At 35.1% G+C, this 14,135-nt stretch overlaps 1 protein-coding gene across 1 annotated transcript; it reads left to right on the forward strand.

The window, feature by feature from the left end:
* The first annotated feature begins 602 nt into the window (after positions 1-602).
* nop2 (NOP2 nucleolar protein homolog (yeast)) lies at positions 603-14,119 on the forward strand. The gene is made up of 16 exons (XM_062064343.1): positions 603-737; positions 2,592-2,718; positions 2,807-2,849; positions 2,944-3,011; positions 3,129-3,439; positions 6,412-6,649; positions 7,799-7,998; positions 8,081-8,170; positions 9,533-9,620; positions 9,708-9,848; positions 9,957-10,096; positions 10,171-10,260; positions 11,931-12,053; positions 12,125-12,222; positions 13,362-13,498; positions 13,575-14,119. The coding sequence occupies exons 2-16, from the start codon at positions 2,613-2,615 to the stop codon at positions 13,970-13,972; spliced, it is 2,271 nt and encodes a 756-aa protein (XP_061920327.1). The 5' UTR covers positions 603-737; positions 2,592-2,612; the 3' UTR covers positions 13,973-14,119.
* The last annotated feature ends 16 nt before the right edge of the window (positions 14,120-14,135 follow it).

Below are 14,135 nucleotides of genomic sequence, written 5' to 3' on the forward strand. Positions count from 1 at the left end.
ACATTAATAATAATAATAATAATAGATTTTATTTGTAAAAAGCACTTTATATTGAGTAAACCATCTCAAAGTGCTACAGTGTATTAAAAAATAAAAAATAAAAAGATAATAAAGAAATAAAAAAAAATAAAAACTAGAATAGCCAAATAGCTCATATAGGCTCACACAAGTTCCGTAAATAATCCAAATTTGGAGCACAGCATCATAGTTTTCACAGCTTTTTGGTTGTTAGAGGTCGAAAGCGTTTTAAAGTAAAGTTATAATTCTTTTTTAAAGGCACAAAAGACAGGTCGGTATTGAGAAACTTACATTTATGAATATAAAACTTAGCCAATGGTATAATGAGGTTGCAAAGGTAAAATTAATTTTCAATGTTTTTCTCAAACTGTGTATATCCAAATAGTGATATCTTATCAACTTTTTATTTTTATTTTTTTTTATAAACCTTTATTTATAATATGCAACATACAAGCAAATAAATAACAATAAACAAAACAAGTACAGAAACAGTACAAAACAGCACCAGGGTGTTGTAAACTCAATAAAGCAACTAAAATAGAATACAAATATATATATATATGTAACAATATCTTAGCAACTTTGACTGCGAGTGAGCGATGTTGCGCGTCACACCTACGTCACTTTTGCGCGCCGGAAGTCTCTGCATCGTGGAAGTGGGTAGAATTCACGTGTGAGCTTTTCGTCCTACTTGAGAAAGTCAGCGTTCGGTTTGCAAAGTAAGTAAAATACTGTTATAATGTCAGTGAGCAGGACGTATGTTAGTGTTTACAACAATATATGTGTTCATAAATAATACGTAGAATGCATTAAAATAATGCCATCGCAAGATATCACATAATCTAGTGTGATGCACGATAACCATTCTGCTCATTCGCTCATTTAAAGTTGTTTTGAACATTTGTATACAACATAACCTGATTGTCTAGCTGGGTTGTTAATGTCAATTAATATAGTGTACAATTGTTAGACGTGCCGTCACATGTAATTTTGAACACGTTTTAATAATACAAATTCTACGTAGTCGTTTACAGTCGCTACATAAAATGGCCATTAGATTAGGTACACATGCACTAATTAATGTCATTTAAGTGAAAAGCTGCATTAAAAATCGGTACTAAGAAATGACAATGCTTTTGATTGACCCTATTACTTTAACAATTCAATATCAGTATTATGGTGGTTGTAATATTGTCTTTTTCTATTGTTAAGTAATGTGAGCAAAAATGTCCATACAGTTTACATAATAATTACAAAATAATGCGATTTTTAGTTTGCAATGCTTTGCTGTTTACTTAATTAACATTACGACATGACATGGCTTTAATACCTGGAAAAATAATACCATAACAAACAGCTATTTAAGAGGAAAATACATCCATCTTGCCATTCATGCACGGCTGTATTGTGTGTATTTTTGGATTTGTGCTTTTTAAGTTGTCCCGGTAACATTCTGAAACAGTAGGAATGAAGTCCTGATTTTATAAGAAAAAAAGTAGTAATTGATAAAAAGACAAAGACAATATATTTTTCTAAATCAAATCAAATAAAAATACAACTTTATGCTAACAATATTGTGGCTGTTCTAAAAAAAATAATGTTGACATGATTGTCCAAACTGTATGACTTTTTTTTATTTAATTCATGTAAGATTCTGAGTGTGTACCATTCTGACTTATTACATACAATTTATTTACTCCTGAAAAATTTTGTTTTTATTGGAACTTAAAAGTATTTTAACTAGGGCTGCAACAACTAATCGATTAAAATCGATTATAAAAATAGTTGGCGATTAATTTAGTCATCGATTCGTTGGATCTATGCGATGCGCATGCGCAGAGGCTACTTTCATTTATTTATTTGTATTTAAAAAAAAATGTTTTTATACACCTTTATTTATAAACTGCAACATTTACAAACAGCTGAGAAACAATAATCATCAATCTGGTGTCAGTATGCTGTTTTTTTTCCAATAAAATACTGGAAAGGATAGAAATGTAGTTTGTCTCTTTTATCCGATTATTAATCAAAGTAATAATCGACAGATTAATCGATTATCAAATTAGTTGTTAGTTGCAGCCCTAATTTTAACAATATACCTTTATTTTTTTTTAATGTTATCGAAAACTTTTTCCACATACCTTTAGAATTTACTGTATTTTACTTTTTTAGAACATCATTGGCAATGTGACTCCTATCTGTAAAAGTCCAATTTTATTCTCACAATATTGCAACTTTTTTCACATAATTGTACAGTAATTCTGTTTCTATTTTTTTGTCCCTTTTGGACATGATACAATCAAAATAGAAAAAAACACATTTGTCCAGGAAATTGACTTATAATGTGCAAAGTAAATGCAGATATAGTTAGTTGTTGGTTTCTCTCTCTCTATCTATCTATATATATATATATATATATATATATATATATATATATATATATATATATATATATATATATATATATATATATATATATATATATATATATATATATATATATATATATATGATGTGCTGTAGCAAAATAAGTAAATAAATAACATGGCTTTGTTTTTTTTTGTTTTTTTAAGGTGTCCTTGTAGCGTGGCATCATGGGTCGTAAGTTGGATCCCACAAACAAGGTGAAGCGCGGTCCTGGGAGGAAATCCAAAAAGCAGAAGGGGCCAGAGACAGAGTTGGCCAAGTTTATCAAAGATGGTGACTTTTTTTTTTTTTACTAAACCATAACAAATGTCTACGTGAATAAATTGTGACACGACGTTAACTTTGATATTCTTGCTTGCAGATAATTCTGATCCAAAACGTCTGTCAAGAAGAGCCAGAATAAGGTATGAGTGCGATGGAATAGAATAGATCAATGAAAATCCTGTTTGGACGATGTCTCTCTCTCATTCGTATTGTTGTCAATATATCTATCTACAGGAATGCAAAGAGAGCCGCCAACCTTTCAGCAAAGACTAAAGATGCTGTTAAGAAGCAGCCCAAAAAAGGTTACTTTTAATTTTTAGCTTACAATTAACTGCTATCACAAATGTAAAATATGCATTTGGTTTGTGTATATTTTTAATCATGTGTTTTTTTTCCTTGTACTGTTTTTCTCACGAAAGGATTCACTGATGAGAACAGCAAGTGGCTGAAGCCGGCGAAGAGAAAGCGTAAACTGGAGGAATCTGACAGCGAGGACGACGATGAGTACTGGGAGGTGGAAGAAGATTTGGATGAGGAGAAGGAAGAAGAAGGAAAAGGGGAGCTACAGAAGCCACAACAAAAGAAAGGAGCAAAGATGAACACAAAATTAGGACTACAAGAACTGGAGGAGGAGGAGGAGGGGGATGAAGAAGAGGAGGAGGATGATGAAATGGTAGATGACTACGGTGCACTTGAAGATGGCAGTGATGAAGAGGAAAGTGATGGAGAGGTATGTAAAATACTCAATAGGATTTAATACAAGAGCTGTATCAGCAATAATAATCAGGGTCCCCGCGGGTTCTTTAATAAGTCTTAAATCCAACAATTTGAATTCAAGTCCTTAAAGGGGAACTGTTCTTTTTTGGGGGAATTTTGCCTATTGTTTACAATCATTATGAAAGACATGGCGATGGGTGGATTTTTTTTTTAAATTCCAAACATTAAATAAACGTAGATAAAAGTCAGCTTACAGCAAAGCAAATGGGAGCGCCACTATTTCACCCATGAAATTCGATAAATAACCATTCAAAAAGCGGCAACAATACTCTATTTACACTATTCAATTTCTATACATTTTGTGACTTAAATATTTACCAAGTATTAGTGATATTACTATAACAGACGCTAACGGAGACAAACTATTTAGAGCGGCGCAATGATCACTTACGGATATGTGCCAATGTGTACACCATCGAGTGGTCTGCTGCAACCTCGCTTTCCTGTTGCCTGTAAGTTTATTGTAGATCATAAATCATGCATCTCACCTGGAAAATAGATGGCTCAGAATATAATCCGACAAGATGGGACACTTTGACAGCCGTTTCAGACCTGGAACTGGCGAGGACGACCCAAAAAACGCGTGTTACCCTGCGCCCCCACCCCGTTTTTTTTGTGAAGATTATGAGACATTTTTCATCTAAATGTGAATATCTGCTGTCGGCATTCTAATGACAGCAGAAATTGTACAGTAAATGAGGTATTATTATGTTTGTTGGCTCTCATAAAGTCTGCAGTGAGCAGAAATCAGTGATAAAGAAAAAAAAAGCAGACATTGTGATGCGTTTTTGTATCCTTAACATGATCAATACGTGAAAATTAAATGTTATTATAAATGTGCTCATTACTACTTTACATATATATTTACATCATGTATACAAAACCCTAATTGAGGTGTTTGGATGTTTTAAGGGGCTGTATTGGCAGAATTGAACGGCTCCCATAGGCTCCATTGTAAGCAGACTTTTGATCGAATATTTTAATATTTAGAATGCATTTTAAAAAATCCATCCGTCACCATGTCTTTCATGATGATTGTGAACGATGGGAAAAATTCCCAAAAAAGTGCAGTTCCCCTTTAAAATGTCTAAAATTCTCATAAAATATCATAAAAGGCCGTAAATACGATTTTGAAAGGTCTTAAAAATCTATTAACATTACTTTTATTTAAAACATGCATAAACTTTAGTCTTGCTTTTAAATGATTTAACTTTGCGGGTGCTATATCAAATGTTCACTAGTGAAATCATGCTGTAATGCCACGCAGTGGAGAAAAAGTGACACAGACGAGGATGCACGCTCAGTCGCGGTAACTCATTAGTCCGCCAACTCTCGCGGAAACCCGTTCACACTCTCCACTTGCACACACAACAGCACCATCCTTTAAAGGCACAGTACACATACACATACATAAATGATAATAAATGATAAATGGGTTATACTTGTATAGCGCTTTTCTACCTTCAAGGTACTCAAAGCGCTTTGACAGTATTTCCACATTCACACACTGATGGCGGGAGCTGCCATGCAAGGCGCTAACCAGCAGCCATCAGGAGCAAGGGTGAAGTGTCTTGCCCAAGGACACAACGGACGTGACTAGGATGGTAGAAGGTGGGGATTGAACCCCAGTTACCAGCAACCCTCCGATTGCTGGCACGGCCACTCTCCCAACTTCGCCACGCCGTCCCCATCACAGATATATTACAATGCTATTACATACGGTAAGCACACGCTAATTTTTCTGTGGTAGTAGTGTACTCAGCAGTAAAACGATAAAAAATACATAATTCCTTATATTATTTCTATTGTTTGTTACAATAATTTCAGGTCAGCTTCTCATGCCTAATCTTTGAACTGACACTAAACGCTGTAAATGTTGTCTGAGTAGTGTTTGCACTCATTTTATAGTTGGGTGAGGAAAGCAAGGAAGATTTGGGAATGTCATCTTCCATCCATCCATCCATTAATTTTCTATCGCTTGTCCCTTACGGGGTCGCGGGGGGGCTGGAGCCTCTCAGCTGCATTCAGGAATATCATCTTGTCATGCTTAAATGAAAACTAGTCCTTGTTTATTAGCAATATTATGTTTTCAGAAAAGTCAAAAAACAGGTAAAATGTATTGCAAGCCATAATCGCCTTCTTTCTTTTTAGACACTCTGTGTCTACACCCGTTTTTTTGTTTTTTTTACATCTTTGTGCGGCTGCACTAGTAGGAGTGTAGATGTTTTTCTGTTTGCTCAATTCTGAGTCTCAAAAACAAAAGTTAACCAGCTTTAGCAGAGATGCTAACAGTCCCTTTCACAGACAATTTATTGTTGCGCTTTCCTCTACCATTGCTGACATTCTGGTTGTTGTTACGTGAAAACACTTGATATGCAGCACACCTTTGTACTTTTTTGTCTGTATGAATGTGAAATGGTTGTAAATTATGTTCATTATGGTCTTAAAAAAGTTTTTAAAAGTCTTAAATTTGACTTGTTGAAACCTTTAGAGACCCTTATAATGCACAATGTTAAGCTAGTATATCTGTATCTGTATGACAAGATGTTCCAAAAGTAATCATTAAATTTTAAATTGTTTTAAAATGGCAAAATATTCCACCAAAAAAATTGATGTCATCAAATAGTTAAAAATGACAGTGAAATATATAAAAAACAGAGATAAATAAATCTTAAAAAAAAAAGTCATGAAATATATTGGTTATAAAATACACATTTTAAAATAATCACTTATGTAACGATTCAACTGTATTTCACAACTGAAGACATTATTTCACATTTTATTCCATATGTTGTCTATTAAGCGTTGTTCGTATGTGTAAGGAATAATGTGCCACACTAGCCATAATTAGATTATTTTGCTGCTTTAAAAAAAATCATTATAAAAGTAAATTCTGTTAATGAAGTTATTTCTCTTTTTATTCAGCTTCTTCCCATTGAACGTGCAGCTAAGAAAAGCAAAAAGCTGAAGGCAACTCTGGGGCTTGATGACGATGATGATGATGACGACGATGATGATGATGACAAGGACGACGATGATGATGATGCCAAAAATGATGATGATGATGGGAAAGAAGTTAAGGATGAGGAAGACACAATCCAGACCAACATAGACAACTTTGATCAGTTCAGGTTGCCTGCAGCAGATGAGAGTGAGAAGGAAGGTGTGTAGCGGTTATTCATCTTTAATGACTGTATTTCCTCCAATATTAACTTCCTCTATTATAATTTTATGAGGGAGGGAAAAGTTGATTATATGAAAATAAACAAATAGTTAATTTTCCAAAATTACAGACACAATTTTAAGCAAAAAAAGCCCCTACATAAAGTGGTAATTTTACAGGACAAGTCATAATTTTTTGAGACAAAGATTCTCATAAAATATAAAAATGTGATCATTTTATTTAATAAAGTCCCAATTTTTAGAGACAACTATTCCATTATTATAAAAATAAAATGTATTGTGTGAGAATAGTCACAATTTAAGGTGAAAACAATTCCAATACTATAACATTATGTTTATTATGCAATAGTACAGTCATAGTTTTAGGAGAAAACAATTCAAATATAATATGTAATATAATAGATGGATAGATAGTACTTTATTGATTCCTTCAGGAGAGTTCCCTCAGGAAAATTTAAACAATACAATAATACTAATAATACAATAATATGCAGTAATCACACATTTTTGGAGGAAAAACATCCTAAAAACAAGTAAATGTACAAGAATAAAATGTCAATATAAGAAAAAAAATCTAAATTCAGACTAAAATGACAAAACATTGTTTTTAGAGAAAATGAGTAGAGAGCAAAATTTGTAAATTTACACAAAGTTATGATTTTAAAACCCCAAAAATCCAATATTTTGAGGACAAAATTTTAGTTGTAAAATATATAAAGTCAACCATTTTCAAAATAAATATATATGAATACTTGATTTGTTTAAAGGCTTTTTTGTTTACTGTTATTATTTCATTACAAATTTAGAAAAAAAAAGTCACACTTTATAACAAAACATTTTAATATGGGAACAAATGGTAATTTTATAAGACAGTTGCTAATTGTAGAAGAAAAAGATTCTAAAGATAAAATGGCAAAAACTGATATTCGAACATAACCCTTTTTTGTAAAAATAACTTTAGTCCCCCATAATTGTGACATTCTTGTCAAGAAAAATATTACAATCTACTCAATAAATACAACTATTTTAGAAACACTGCGTCTAATAGTCCAATTACTGGTGCGGTTAAGCAAATAATTGTCCATAATCCAAGGATGCAAACTCTTGTTTTGTCACCAACACAACGCAGGTTTACTGCCTGTGGACCTGAAGACAATCTACCAGAGGATAAAGGACAACGTCGATGTGCTGTGTAATTTTGCGGCCAAAAGAGAGGTTGGCAAAGATCGAGGAGAGTACGTATCTCTGCTGATTAAGGATCTGTGCACCTACTACAGCTACAATGACTTCCTCATTGAGAAGTTTGTGGACCTCTTCCCGCTCTCTGAGGTGAATCTTCTCACAGTGACATGGACATAATGTCCGGATGAAATCTAGGATGGGTGATTTAACATTAGTCTTCTTGTCACAGCTGGTGGATTTCCTTGAGGCTAATGAAATTCAGAGACCTGTCACTATTCGGACCAATACGCTGAAAACCAGGAGGCGGGACCTTGCTCAGGTAAATCACCTAGTTGGGATTAGGGTTGTCAAAAGTAGTGATACTTAGATACCAACGCACAAAAAATACACCAATACCTGCTTTTTTCAGTATCATTAGTATTGAATTCTAGGAATGGCCCATATTGCCTTTAATGCATATTGCAGCCTCCTGTGATAATGATATACAGTATATCACAATATACTGTTTGGTATGTAAATAATAATGGAAACATTTCAGAACAAGTTACAAAGGCTGTTAAAAGGGTTAAAAATGCTAATACTTAAAATTTTCAAGATTATTGAATAATTTATTTAAAACACAATAATAATCAGACAAAAACACCAGATGGCAGACTAACAATATTAATTAAATATTTAAATGTATTCCTACCATTGGGTCTGATTTAAATTGTTTGGATATTGTCTTTTAAAGCCCTCCTGTATCCACTGACTTATTTCCTAAGTTTGCAAACAATAACAATTTAAATTATTTGCAAAAAGATGTTGAAGCACAGTGATCTTAAATACTTGACAATTTTAAGTTTCAATAAAGTAATTAATTTAAAACCGCACAGATTAATTTTTGTTTTTTTATTGCGTGAAATTGTGAAAATTCATTCATTCTTAAATTCTGGTAGCGTAAAACCCTAGTTGGGATTAAGAAGAATTAAAATGATCCGAATGCAAATAATTTCTTAACCCTAAAAGGCTGCACCGTGGGAGTATCGCACGAATAAAAGTATTAATTTTAGAAGAATCAAGTCTCAAACTCTCAATAGTATGAGATTGTTTCGGAATTTTATTACAATGGTGGGGGGAGTTTTATTGTATGCAGTGGAACACAATGAAGTCGGGTCTGCTTAAAATGGCCAATCTGTGGGTTTATTATTACTAAAAAGTGTTCGCTTAAGTCGACGGCTTTTGTTAACATAACATTTGAGACCTACAATCAGTTTTATTATGTCCACATGTGTTGTAGTATTATTAATTATTAATCCAGGACACGTTGGGGGGACCATGTCTTCCAGCTGGCCTGGGAATTAATGTCTTGGGATCCTCCAGGAGTAGTTGGACGAAATGGCTAGGGAGAGGGAAGTCTGAGCTTCTCTGCTTAGGCTGCTGCCCGACCTTGAATAAGCAAAATAAGATGGATGGTTAACATAATTAATGTCTACTTGGACATCATTGAAACATGCACAGGGTGACTTTCTGTTCAGTGCAAAATAAGTAAAGCAAGTAAATATTGCAATTTATCATTTATTTATTTATCGTCATTTCCCATAAGTCTGCGAGGACAATAATAGAATCTGCATCGCACAACACTGAAATGCAATAAAAAGCAGTAATTTGGTCAACTGAATGATTTTATTTCTATTTTCAGGCCTTGATCAACAGAGGAGTGAACTTGGATCCACTGGGAAAGTGGTCCAAAGTGGGTTTGATCATCTTCGACTCCTCTGTCCCTATAGGTATGTGTGCTAAACTATGAACACTCCACTAATGTCAAGAATGAAGACAACATCCGAGAAATGCATTGGTGTGTTGTGATGACACAGGTGCAACTCCAGAGTACCTGTCTGGTCATTATATGCTCCAGGGAGCCTCCAGCTTCCTGCCAGTCATGGCGCTCTCGCCACAGGAGGGGGAGTTTGTGTTGGATATGAGCTCAGCCCCTGGAGGAAAGACCACCTATATTGGTAAGAAGTGCTAAATAGTGGCACCTATTTGTTATAAGAACAGCTCCTGGGTGGAATTTCATTAGATTGTGCAGGTGTATAAAAAATGTGCAAATGTTTCTCTTCCAGCTCAGCTGATGAGAAACACTGGTGTGATCATTGCCAACGACGCCAAAGCTGATAGATTAAAGAGCGTAGTGGGCAACATCCATCGTCTGGGGGTCACCAACACCCTGGTGTGCAATTACGACGGGAGGGAGTTCCCAAAGGTAATGTGCATGCATGTTTAGATGTGCTTTATTAGTTGTGTACTTTAGACTAAAAGGTTACACTTTGCATGCAGATCATGGGGGGCTTTGATAGAGTGCTGCTGGATGCGCCATGCTCAGGCACAGGAGTCATTGCTAAAGACCCCGCTGTGAAGACCAGCAAGGTAAACCACTCTTTACTGTGATTGTTTGGATATTTACAATATTTGGCGACCCCAAGAGGGACAAGCGGTAGAAAATGGATGATTGTATCTATGTATGTATGTACAGTATATGTGCATGTATAACTGTATACAGTATATATGTATTTATGCACAGGTATATGTGCATGTATATACAGTATATATGTATGTATGTGTATATATATATATATATATATATAAACTGTTGTACTGAAACACTAGGAGGGGTTGGAGAAGAACAAAACTTGTTTATTAGACTTCATTTTCATTCGCCAAACTGCTTTGTGTTTTATTTTGATATCAAAAAGTAAACACCGGGTTTTGTTTACATTAATTGTTTTTTTTCATGTCACTTCAAAAATCATTCATGTGACATCATTTTGTTAATGTGTTATTGTGTATAGTTAATTCCTGTACGACATATTTCTGCTCAAACTCATAATGGATCTGTCCCGATACATCATCTACATGATGTACATAACTTTAAAAAAAATAAAAACTGTCTATCAAAATGTAAAAAATAGAGATAAAGGCATCATGTAATGACAAAAAGCTGACAAGTTGATGTTATTAAAGAATTTTAAAAAAACAATATTTGTCTATAAATATATGGATATCGTTTATCTAGTCTTTTTATTAGACATTATAAATTACATGATGGTGTTACGTTCACACCCCAACACTGCTTTCTAACTTGCCTTGGTGCCCTAAAATATGAGCCCTCCTTTAAGGCAACACTTGCCTTGACCTTAAAAAGTTAAAATTTGAGGCCTATATGTAAAGTGTCTCAGTTTTTTTAAAGCGCTCTACAAATAAAAAATGTATTAATGGTAATAAAATGAGAAAAAAAATTACATAATTTGATGAGAAGTCTTTTCTATTACATTGCTGCTGTTCTTGTTTTGTTTTTGTTTTTTTTTACAATAATTATCTTCAACTACCTGGATAGGGGGTTTAAATTTTACTAGATAAACGTGTAATAATATGCAAACTAAGAGAGAATTATTTGGAAAAAATATAATGTATGTATAATTTTTTTTCAAATTAGTCCTTAACTTTTTTCCTACTTTATTCTCAGAATGTAATATAATCTTCAGCGTAACTTAATTATTAATTTTTTTGTAACATTAGAACTTAAAACAAAATTAAACAGTATTCCCTCAAAATTTCAACAATTTTTGTATCAGAACTTTCGTCCGGAACGCTACAGCTTTCGTCTCGTAACTTCAAGATGTTATTTGCATAACTTTGCGCTTTTTTTTTTTCTATTAAAAAATACACCTTCTTTCTTGAAATGTTGTTTTTCCACATAGGATTGCGACAACAACATTACAACCTAGGGGCGGTATAGCTCGGTTGGTAGAGCGGCCGTGCCAGCAACTTGAGGGTTGCAGGTTCGATCCCCGCTTCCGCCATCCTAGTCACTGCTGTTGTGTCCTTGGGCAGGACTGTTGTGTCCTTGGGCAGGACACTTTACCCACCTGCTCCTAGTGCCACCCACACTGGTTTAAATGTAACTTAGATATTGGGTTTCACTATGTAAAGCGCTTTGAGTCACTAGAGAAAAGCGCTATATAAATATAATTCACTTCACTTCACTTATTGTTATGTGACAACTTTTCCTATAACAAATGCATTGAATTTCCTGACAGGATGAAGCAGACATCCAGCGCTGTGCCCACTTGCAGAAAGAGTTGCTGCTAGCCGCCATCGACTCTGTCAACGCCGAGTCGGCCACAGGAGGATATCTGGTCTACTGCACATGCTCCATAACGGTTAGTGTCTTGTGCATGCTTAATGGTCAAGCTGTGTTTGTTCACTTGGTGATTAACCTGTCGTCTGGCAGATGGAGGAGAATGAATGGGTTGTCGACTACGCCTTGAAGAAAAGGAATGTCAAACTAGTTCCCACAGGACTGGATTTTGGCAAGGAGGGCTTCACCAGGTATACAAAACTAGTCCACTTTGTATTTTGTCATACTAAAAAGTGCCTGCTTAAGTCGATGCCCATGATAGACCACTTTTCTGGACAACATTTTACACCCAAAAGGGTCATTTCAATGAAGAATGTTTGTCAACATGTGTTGTTATTGCGAACTTCATCTTTATCCCTCAGCAACTACTGTCTGGTTGCACAGCATTACAACAAGCAAATAGAGGAAAATCATTTTAACCATTCTGTTTTCGTCTGTGCGAAAATCACAAATAAATGACAACCGCTTATGTGTAATCAGCCACTCTGAGAAGCTAAACCGCCTACACCAGGCCTGGGCAATTATTTTTTTAGAGAAAAGAATGTGTCTGGGGGCTGGTATATGTGATTTTTAGGAACACTAATACAAAACCTCACAATAATGTCTGATTGAATGCTAAAAACGTTATGACAGACCGCCTTAAAAACGGAATGGAATTTTACATTTTTTTACTGAATGAGACACCCAGAATGTACATGAAAATAAAGAATGTGGGATTTACAATATTAACTATGAACGATAAAACACTAAATATTGACAACATATGAACGTCACACCCCCTCTCGATCGACATGTTTTACAATCAAGCGAAACGCAACAAAAATGCAACAAACACAGGGAAATATGAACGTGAAGGGTAAAAAACAAAACCCACCTAAAATCTGATACATCACTAAGCTTTAGAACTTTCTTGTTAAAAAAATCTCCTTCTGCGTCTGTCCCTGATAACCACATTTCAGGCTGGCAGCTCTGGAAACACTCCCCACCCACACTGCTTGGTGCCTTGTCTGAGCTGCTGTGACTTACATTACCACATTATCTAATTAGATTGCCGTAGTAACTGGTATATAATGCAAAAGCACAGATTCCAACCATTGAAATACTTTGTATAGTTCAAGACTTATGGTCATTTGAACACATCACTGCACATCATAATGATGCTATCATAATGTTTCCATCTTAACGATCTAAAAAAATGATTTGGGAATGTCCAGCGGGCCAGATTGAAAAGCTTAATGGGCTGCATGTGGCCCCCGGGCCTTAATTTGCCCAGGTCTGTCTTACACTGTCAAGATCTCATCGCTGAGGTGTAATTGTTGCACTTTTTCAGGTTCAAAGAGCGTCGATTCCATCCCACTCTGCGACTCACAAGACGTTTCTACCCGCACTCTCACAATATGGACGGTTTTTTCGTGGCCAAGTTTAAAAAATTCTCCAATGTGATTCCGATGACGACTTCAGGAAAAGGTAACACTTGGCATTGCATCACATGCTGGCTTTCAGTTGATCAAGAGCTCATCTTGTTTGTCTGTCCCTATTATAGGGAAAGACATTGCAGAAGCTCCACAAGTGAAAGAGGTGGCAGATCAAGCAGTCAAAGCGGACAAGACCAAGAAGAGCGTCACCGCCAAGGCTGGTCCATCGTCCCAGGCGCTGGCCAAAACCAACGGTAAAGCAAGGCAGAAAAAGAACTCTTCGACTGGACCTAAAAACGCAAAGATCGCCAAGATGGATGGAGAGAGCGTGAAGGGGCTGGAGGCCAAGACCCCCTCACCTGAGGATGAGACGAAAACACAGAAGGCCGGCAAAAAGGATGGGAGCAGATTTGAGAAAAAGAAAAGAAACCAGAAAATAACATCCAATACAGCCAAGAATAGAATGGGAAAGAATAAATTCAATAATGTGAAACGCATGTCGCGTAAAGGACCCAGCAACAAGTGATCATACAAGCATGTGTGACAATGTTTAGATGTTCATGTCATTATTCTAAGCTCACATTATATTGTAGTAGGCTCATGTTTTCTTTTTGCATAATGAAATATCCTTTATGTTTGTGGCATATTAAATTTTTTAAGATATGTTCTTTAATCAGAGTTTCTTGTAT

The sequence above is a fragment of the Entelurus aequoreus genome, linkage group LG11, assembly GCF_033978785.1.
Source record: "Entelurus aequoreus isolate RoL-2023_Sb linkage group LG11, RoL_Eaeq_v1.1, whole genome shotgun sequence".
Classification (NCBI taxonomy): Eukaryota; Metazoa; Chordata; class Actinopteri; order Syngnathiformes; family Syngnathidae; genus Entelurus; species Entelurus aequoreus.

Excerpts from the sequence above, each read along its gene's own strand:
- nop2 (XM_062064343.1), top strand. The coding sequence starts at position 2,613 with ATGGGTCGTAAGTTGGATCCCACAAACAAGGTGAAGCGCGGTCCTGGG. Across the intron at positions 6,650-7,798 it reads AGATGAGAGTGAGAAGGAAG|GTTTACTGCCTGTGGACCTG; the intron begins GTGTGTAGCGGT and ends AACACAACGCAG. Across the intron at positions 8,171-9,532 it reads GGAGGCGGGACCTTGCTCAG|GCCTTGATCAACAGAGGAGT; the intron begins GTAAATCACCTA and ends TTCTATTTTCAG.